Source organism: Protobothrops mucrosquamatus, unplaced genomic scaffold (genome assembly GCF_001527695.2).
Source record: "Protobothrops mucrosquamatus isolate PMUCROS unplaced genomic scaffold, P.Mucros_1.0 scaffold244, whole genome shotgun sequence".
Lineage (NCBI taxonomy): Eukaryota > Metazoa > Chordata > Lepidosauria > Squamata > Viperidae > Protobothrops > Protobothrops mucrosquamatus.
In genome coordinates, this window is record NW_015386594.1 from 473,211 (window position 1) to 482,876 (window position 9,666).

Here is a 9,666-nt window from a genome sequence, read left to right on the forward strand (position 1 = left end):
AAGAAAATATAGTTTTCTAAGTTTTAAACATGTAACTTAGGAGCAGTGAAGGAGCTGATGGACATTATAAACTGATAGTGGTGATAATTTAGTGGCAGTATCTACTTTGTAAACCGAAGAATCCATGATCTATAGATAAAGCTCAAAATGCTACCCCTGGAAACTTCCTTCTGGGCCAAGAATGGTGCTTGACCTTTGAATGTTTGAATGCATGAACAAAACTAGTGAGCAAAGATAGAAAAAAAAACACCCCGTTAATTCATTTAACTTACATTTAAATAACGTATTAACAGTTTTACTCTTCTATCACATATAGACTATTTCCTCACTTCTCCCATTATCAAATGGTAATTTGATAATAAAATGTATTAGTCTCTTGGGACCTCATCTAAAACTTTCCAATAACATTTGTAGCACTGGAGTCTCTGACTATTCATCTCTTGCCTTAGGTGGATCAAAACTTTTGCCTGATAAAAGACTACATTCTCAACTTTTCACTGAAAAATCAGTCATATGTTTCATACAAATATACCTATATAGATTTGTATACCTAAGTATACACATACAAACATTTGCTTGTGCACATGCAACGTCAGATCTTCAACCTGCTCCATTTCCAAACTAACAGAAACTTAAATTTTAATTACTTTTATGTTATTGATTAACTGAAGAAATCTTGGTATCCTTTTGGTGGGATGTACTTCAGGAAGTGTTTTCTTTTCTAAGCTAACATTCATGTAGATATACTGAAACAAAACAGTTCAGCTCAGTTTGTTACAGGAAATACTCATTGGACATACAGTACATGTTTTTTAAACATGTCCTTCCTCTCAAACCTCAGCTTGAGTTCTAGCACCATCTACAGATGACAAAAAAAAATTCATTACCAGCTCCTATGTACATACATACCACAACAATGGGCCAGAAATGGAGTGCATTTTTCCCATTAGTTACACATAATCTGGAATAGTACTTTATCAAGATGTTCTAATGGCTGAATATTGCCCAGCACAGTGAGAACTGTTAAACAAACCCTACATCTGCCTGCATCTTTGGGTATGTTCCCAGTATGCTCTACTATATAAATGATTGTGTTGGGCTCAATGGATCACATGGTGTACAGTCCCATCTAATCGTTATGGTTAACTATTTAAGCTACTTTATTGTATGCTGCAGAAATGAAGGCAACCTTCAAACAAAACCAGGATTTCAAAATAGTTTTTACTTCCATTAAATAGTGAAAGTGTCCTACTTTTTGTGTGTTAGAGTTGGATATGGTGTATTTTTCAGTTCAGGATGCTTGCCACATTCCCTCCTTCTCTTGACAAAAGTCACATCAACACTGTGCTCTTGCTTCTCCTCTGAAGTAAAAAGTGACATCTATTTCCCATAAACCAACTGGTGTAAGAGGAAGATAATAAGTGTATTCCATGCTAAGTCATAGAGCTGGTTTAGGGTGATACTCAAATGTATCCTGTAGGTGTCACATCTGAAAAAAGAAGAAGATCCCTGATACATGTGGAGCTTGCCTACACTCATCTGAGGCACCACAAAACTGGTCTGCTGCAGATGGTTCAGATACATGGTAGACCATCTGCCCCATGTATTGTGAGGTTCAAAAGCTTCCTAGTCTTGATACTGAACTCAGATATTCAAAAAGTAGTTAACTGCTTCTGCCCTGAGCTACTTAATTTAATTTGCCTACTTAATACTATCAACAACAACACCTGATATTTTTCTCCCCACTTTCCTCCATGACAGTCTTGACTGTTACATGTCAAACTGCTTTTGAAGACAGAAGAACAAAGCCACTTTGGGGAATTATATTGCAACATCATATCCAGGTATTGTTCTTTAGCCCTTCTAAAGTCATTGATCACAGTGCAGAACAATCCAGCAATACTTCTTATACGTATTAAAAATGTATCATTTATACATTCAACACAATTTTAAAGTCTGAGATATGAAAGAAAAAAAAAAGGAGAGGGGAGGGGAGGGGAGGAAAACCCAAGAGCCAGTGAACAATTTTCAATGGTTCCCATTAAGGCTACAAGCTTTGAAGAGAATTTCCCACGCAGATAACTCACTGGGCATCTCTTTAAGCCTAGAACAAAGTTGGATAAGTTATGCTAAAGATATATTATTTAAGCATGATAGATATGTTATTAGACCAAACAAGAAATTTAGACCTGAAAGTGATAAAAAGGAGTCTTGTGCAACAGGACCTATCCCCACTTAAGAGCATCTATTCATACCACAATCTCTCCTTAAAGACAGCAGTAACGCCACATTTCTTATGAATGCAAACTATGCTCATTTTGAGAAGGGGCACCAGGCTCTGGACTCTAGGACTAAATGGAGCAAACAAATGACTTTTTCAGCCTCCAGTCTAATCTGGTATGGAGTCTGCGGGACACAACAAATTCGCATGGGCTCCACTTTGGATGATGGAGTAGGTTTGCTTTGGCACACCTGAATGAGAAGAGGATGAAAAGATTGGTGAAGGGGACGCTGATGCTCGCACTGAGATGTTCTGCTCATCAGCACTGACCACTGTCACTTCCTCTGCCCCTTCTTGAATTAAGGCATTGAGCCCTTCCAAATCTGAGCAGCTGATCCCTGTGCCATTGATGAAGGCCTGGTTAGTTGAGACCTCATGGCTGCCTACTGGAATGGCAGAGATCAGGGTCTGGTTTGGTGTGCTTCCATCAGCCTGGTTGTGAGTTGTGAGAAGGACTGTGGGTTGACCGACCGAAAGGCCTTCTGCCGGAGACCCAACAGGAAGGGGTGGAGCCAATAAGCTCACCTGTTGCAGTATTTGCAGCTGATTACTGCTAGACAGATCATCCTGATTCTGAGTTATTAAAGTAGGAGACACAATACTGACTTGACCTCCTTGTTCCAAGCTGCTGCCCTGGGGCAGTTGATGCCCAACAATGATCTTGACCTGCCCTTCCCCATAGGGGGAAGTGTGCAATGGCATTTGCAGATGACTAACAGTAATGGGAGTATCTTCTTGTGGGATAGGGTCCATCTGGAACTGCAGGACAGCCAGCTCAGAAGTTTTATTTCCATTATATTCGACATGCTGCCTTTTATGGCTCCTCAGAGAGTCCTCCCGGACAAAGGAGGCCTCACAGAAATCACACCTGAAGGCTTTCTTGGCCTCCAGCTTGGCAACTTGTCTGGAGTTGCCTTCCTTTGGCCGATCTCCTTCCCCTTGACATGATATATTTTCTCTGATTCTGACCTTATCGGGATGGGCTTTCCTCACATGGGTGGTCAAATTGCTCCGTTGCTTGGTATCAAAGCGGCAGAACTCACACTTGAAAGGGCGATCCTTGGAGTGGATCCTCTCATGTACTTTGAGGGTCGCCTTGTTTGAGCAGGAATAGCAGCACTCTGAGCATTTCACAGCCTGCTCGGGCTGGTGGGTGCGCAGATGCTGCCGGAGACTTGTCTTATTCCCGCATTGGAACTTGCAGACGAGACATTTGAAGGCATTCTCCATGTTGTGCTTGATGCGGATGTGGGACTTCAGGTTACCTTTCATGGCACACCGGACTTCGCAGAACTCACATTTGTAAGGCTTCTCCCCTGTGTGCACACGCATGTGCCTCTTCAAGTCAGAGTTGATTTTAAATTTGGCAGGGCACAGACGGCACTGGAAAGGAGCATCTCCTGTTTGAGAGACAAATGTTTGCAATAGCAATATTTGCGTGACAGGGATTCAGATTTATTCTAGCCAAATGAAACTCATGATACTTACTAACGAAGTAATTGAAAACCATGTATTTACTAGGGCTATAGAGCACTCTGGATTCCAAGGTGGTACTTTTGGGGCAGTGTTTCTCAACCTCAGCTACTTTAAGATGTGTGGACTTCAATACTCAGAATTCCTTAGCCAGCCAGCATTCTGGGAGTTGAAGTCCACACATCTTAAAGTTGCTGAGGTTGAGAAATATTGCTTTAGAGGGTTTGCGGGTACATACACTATGTAGCCCATTTGCCACTCCTCAAACCACACACAAAAGCTGGAGTTTGTGGTATTACCGTTGTGTCATCACATATTCCAAAGTACCTTTGATGAGATTGCAATTCCCAGAATTCCCAGGTGGCAGTGAACAGGCTAGCTAGAAACGTTAAAAGTTTCTCAGTACTAGCTTGGGAAGCTAGTACTATAAAGCATATTTTGTTTACAGCAAAAGAAATTGCATTCAGAAATACGTTTTGGGTAAAGCTGCTTTTCCAAAGACCCAACCTTCATTGATCTGGTATGTAGGTTTTTGTTTATTTAGCTGCTATATTACTGGTAAAAATTGCATTCAAGTGTTGATTTAAAAAAAAAAGTAAAGTACGCTACAAAGAGATATTTATAGGGAAAAATGCCAGTGTGAAGATGAAAGTGAGCTCTTTGTCCAACAATGTATTGATAATTCTTACAGCACAACTACAACTGTTATGAGCTCCATCTTGTTAATAAACTATGGTTATTGTTAATACTTAAACAAACAAAAAATACTATTGATTTACTGCTGCTTTCTGCCATTTGAACAGCTTGTGTATTGTCCCCCCCCCTCTTGTACAGACACAGGATGCCACTTAAAACAGAAATAAAATATAGCCAGCTCCCTAATACAGTGTATTTGCTATTCTTTAATAACTATGACACATGAGGCTTAATTTACTTTACAAGTTAATATTTTATAGATCTTCATAAATGGAAGATTGTAAAAAGATGCATACCGGTAATTGGTTTAGTTGGCTATATGTTTCATTGATTCCAACTAAAGATTTTTGAAATCATGACATGGCGTGCTGTGGTAATCCATGCATGTATTTAAAGATTAAGGCCTTTGCTATAAAATGTTTATTATACACATTATATTAATGAAGTTGCACAGACTGACAGTTCTGTTCTTTGTATTGGCTGGCCCTGCCTATTACTGCCTGCATTTTAGGAATCCTGATCTCCTTTTTTCTGAAAAACAGCTGCTGCAGTGCACAAAGTCTCCACTTTGGGATGCCAAACTATATTGAAAAAAAAGTAGCTATATTTAATTGCTGTCAGGGCATTTAAGATTTAGTCCATCCATCTCAATGAACTTGGCTTTAGTAAAAATAGCTTTAAAAAAAGTCAAGGAGGACCTTTAATTTTAACCTCCCAAAACAAACACAAAACTTCACCTATGGCTAGCTGAGCCTAAAGCCTGTAGAATAAAAGGCCGAAAAGGGAAGAAGGAAATGTCTTTGCTTTGGAGAATCCTACAAGAAACCTGGTTGTGAGAAAGAGCAGAATTTTACCAGCCAAAAATCAAGGTATTGCAGGAGAGCCCTGTAGACAAAAAAAGCCTGCAGCAATAATATTAAAGATGGAGAGAACTGCAAAACTTGGGTATAACGCCTAGAAATCTGGCTTGTGGCTTGCAAGTGGGAAAGCTCAAAATACAGCTCAAACCACTGACCTGATTGGAAAGAGGAGAAATGGTAGCATCTGTAGAACCAACATTGGGTAGAGCAGTCTCTCCCACAATTGAAAGTTTTCTAGAATCAGGATCTTAAATGAGATTTTTTTCCCCTTTAAGCTTCTACAGTATTAATAGCATACTCAAGCACTGCACTATATCATGTTTTGCTTAAAAAGAGCCTACTGATACCCACAGGGGCTTTGGCACAACTTGCTAAAGCAAAACCAAATGAAAAGACCCACACCATGGCAGAGCATGATGCAGATAGCCCTTGACTTTCAACCTTTCGTTTAGTGACCGTCCAAAGTTACAACGGCACTGAAAAAAGCAACCTAAGACTGGTTTTCACAGTAATGACTGCGGCAGCAGCTCCCTGGTCACGTGGTCAAACTTTGGACACTTGGCATCTGGCATGTATTTATGCCAGTTGCACCGTCCCACGGTCACGTGAGCACCATTTATAATCTTCTCAGGAGGCTTCCAACAAGCGAAGTCAATAAGGGAAGCCAGATTTGCTTAATGACCGAATGATTCACTTAATAGCTGCAGTGATTCACTGAACTGTGGCAAGAAAGGTCATAAAATGGGGCAAAACTCACGGAATAACTGTCTTGCTTAGCATTGGAAATTTGGGGTTCAACTGTGGTCCTAAGTCAAGGACTACCTGTATGTAAACAAGCCATCCTCAGTGAACACCTGAACAGGGGGGGGGTGAGCTATGGGCAATTGCAAACCAGCCACCTTTCACGAGCTCATGTGCAGCTGAAGAAAGTTGAAACACCATTCAGAAGGAGATCCATCTGTTTTTAAAAATTCTTTAAGTTCTTTTTAACTCTGATTTAATTTTGTTTTTAACTACAGATAGTCCTCGACTTACAACAGTTCATTTAGTGACCGTGCGAAGTTAGCAACGGCACTGAAAAAAGAGATGACCGTCTTTCACACTTACAAACATTGCAGCATCCCCGTGTGATTAAAATTCAGACGCTTGGCAACCTATTTATGACGGTGGAGGTGTCCTGTGATCATCTTTTATGACCTTCTGACAAGCCAAGTCAATGGGAGAAGCCAGATTCACTTAGCAACCGTGTTACTAACTTAACTGTGGTGATTCATTTAACAAAAGTGTCAAGAAAGGTTGTAAAATGGGGCAAAACTCACCTAACAAATCTCTCACTTAGAAACATAAATTTTGGGCTCAACTGTGGTCGTAAGTTGAGGACTGGTTTTATTGCCTATATACAATTTTATTATTTTATTTGTGAATTGCCCAAAGCCATGCAAGGATGATGGGCAGTATACAAATTTGATAAACAATAATAATAATAAAAAATCTGTTGAATCGCGTTGCAATTTTAAATGTGCAAATACTTTTTTCTTTCCGAACACCATCCTAGGGTTTTCAGGGTTAAACTGAGCACAAACCCCCCCAGCCTTACCGGTATGAGATCTGAGATGAACAGTGAGCTGGCTGGAATTTCGGCTGGCGTAAGGACAGATCTGGCACTTGAAAGGCCGCTCGTCGGAATGGATGCGCTGGTGCTTGTTTAGGCTGCTGCTCTCGGCCGCTGCGTAGTCACAGTGCTTACACTTGTAAGGTTTCACTCCGCTGTGGGAGCGCATGTGCATTTTCAGCTTGTCTTTGCGACTGAAATTCTTGCCGCAAACTTCACATTTATGAGGCTTGTCACCTGAAAAAAAATGAAGAAATGTAAAGCACCCGGTGCCCGAGGGGAAGGAATTAATATTTTTCATGATGAAATGGAAATTATCGTTCAAGAGGAGTTTTTTTTTGAATCACGCTGTTTACTTTTTCCTAGAAAATCAGGGATAGGTGCAAATTCAGGTAAGCCCCACCTTCGAATGGTCACAACAATATCATTTGGTCTAAGAGAAATTTATTATTATTTTTCCTAATGTCTACTAGTATTCATGACACCAAAATGACTATAAAAATGTGCAGCAGTTCAGAAAACAATACTCCCTTTTCACTGTTCACCCCCTCAACCCCAGATTATAAACGTTTTTCTGGGAAAGGACACACATTCTAAGAAATCTGTACCCATTGATTTAAAAATAAAACTGCTTACAAATAACCCTCGATTTACACCATTCATTTAGTGACCATTTGAAGTGAGAATGGCATCGAAAAAAAGTGACAGATGATTCTTTTTCACACTTATGGCTATTGAAGCATCCTTGTGGTCAAGTGATCAAAATTTGGATGCTTGGCGACTGGCACGCAGTGTCCCGGGGTCCTGTGATCACTTTTTGTGACTCTCTAACAAGCAAAGTCAATGGGGAAGCCAGATTCACTTAACAGTCATGTTACTAATTTAACAACTGCAGCGTGAAAGGTTGCAAAATGGGGCAAATTTCACTTAACTATTTTGCTTAGCAATGGAAATTTCCAGCTCAACTGTGGTTGTAAGTCAAGAACTAATTGTATTCCAAAACTCCCAGAATGTACCTGTGTGTGTTCTTAAATGCCGTTCCATGTCTTTCATTCCATAAGATGTCTTGAACTGACACCCTGGAGGGAGAAGAGAAGTAGAAGATTAATTATTAGGAGTTCATTTTAACTATCGGTTCCTGCAAATGATGGATCTCCTCTTTTCCTAACAACCAGTGGGGCAAAGAGGTGGTGAGACCCAGAGCTGGCTGGGTGGTCTTCTCCTTCCCAAACTAACCCCAGCACCACTGCCTCACATCATGTTCAGACAGTATTTGCTCTTCCTGGTAAGGCAAAGTGGCTGGAAGAACATGCAGTATCTTCCAAGCAAGAATGTGGTTTCTGATAAATATAATAATTATTAAAGGAATCAACGAGCCGTAAATGAAAAAAAAAACTACAACATGAAGATCACCCTTTCCATGCTGTGGAGGGAGATTTGAGAGAGAGAGAGAGAGAGAAAAAGAGGGAGAGATGATGCTTTTTCACTGTGGTAGAGAAACATTTGCAGAGAGTCTAATGTTCCAGTTTCTTTTAGTGGAAGAAAAAATTAACAGTGAGATATACCTGCGTAGTCCCGCTGGAACAGAAGTCCTGCTGAAAGCCTAATTAACAGGCTGCACAAATTTACCTTAGCAGACATGAGAGTGTTCTACTTGTAATTATTTAAAAAAGAAAAAAAATATATACAACTGGGTAGCTGCCTTGGGTATCGATAGCAAATGATCTTTACAAAATGGATTCCATTTTGAGACTGAGACTGAGAACCCCCAATCAGACTGATGCATTCTTGATTCACCTAGATGTCACTGCCCATTTGTTGGCTAAAATAAAACAAAGAGGAACTGGAAAGTCTGAATACCTGAGATCTTAAAACCTTAAAACCAACCAATGCCATTTCTTCTCGGAGGAAAGTAGAGACACCTGTTGCTTTCTGTGAAACATCAAATTCATCTTAGTGATGAATGACAGCTCTGGATGAAGAGTTTCTAAATTGGGAAGATTGCACTCCCCCCCCCAGCAAACAAAGTTCTGAAATTTCTGCTAGAAATTTGTTTTTCCAGGAGAAATGCTTGAGGAGTAACAAATGTAAAATGCTGGGAAACAAATAGAATAGTACAAAGATTCCAAGCTTCTCAGCATCTGTATCTTCTCTGCTTCCTAAAGGGACTGAATCTTTGAGGTTGGTCACAGATGTTTAAGAGATCCCTCTGGGGGACTGCCAAAGAGAAAGTTCATGAAAGATAGAGGATTTAGAATCCACCCAACTTTACCAGTTCTTTACTCAATTGAATATGTTGTAGCCATACTCAGCTGAAGCGTCAGTTGAATTTCCACCCAGACTAACCTCCCTCTGATAACCTCCCTCATGAAAAAAATAGATATTTATGTACATATGTGGCTAAGTTATCCGTCAACAGAAAAGGAAAGGGGCGTTGAGGTAATACTAAAAGTTTTATTTATTTATTTATTTATTTTTTAAATTTATATCCCGCCCTTCTCCTTGCGGACTCAGGGCGGCTAACAACCGGATAAAAATACAAAATATTACAAATTTAAAAGTTAATTAAAAGGCAAATATTAATAATTGGTCTAATTAAAATTATAATTAAAACCCCCTCTAAAAGTTTTCCCCTAGGCCAGTCCCGCAAGCTGGAATAACCATGTCTTAAGGGCGCGGCGGAAGGAAGGGAGATCAGGGATCACCCTGATCTCTGGGGGTAGTTCATTCCAGAGGGTGGGAGC

The 9,666-nt window shown here is 40.2% G+C and overlaps 1 protein-coding gene across 2 annotated transcripts in view; it reads right to left on the bottom strand.

Moving 5' to 3' along the window:
• Positions 1–2,320: 2,320 nt before the first annotated feature.
• The window catches only part of ZFP64 (ZFP64 zinc finger protein), a 16,145-nt gene continuing 8,799 nt past the window's right edge, over positions 2,321–9,666 (bottom strand). For both annotated transcript variants that reach the window (XM_015814371.1, XM_015814370.1), the window contains 3 exons: positions 7,939–8,001; positions 6,908–7,159; positions 2,321–3,681 (listed from right to left, as the gene is read on the bottom strand). In XM_015814371.1, the coding sequence (XP_015669857.1) occupies positions 2,390–3,681; positions 6,908–7,159; positions 7,939–8,001 (1,607 nt within the window). In that variant the 3' untranslated portion in view covers positions 2,321–2,389. The remainder of the gene's footprint in view (positions 3,682–6,907; positions 7,160–7,938; positions 8,002–9,666) is intronic.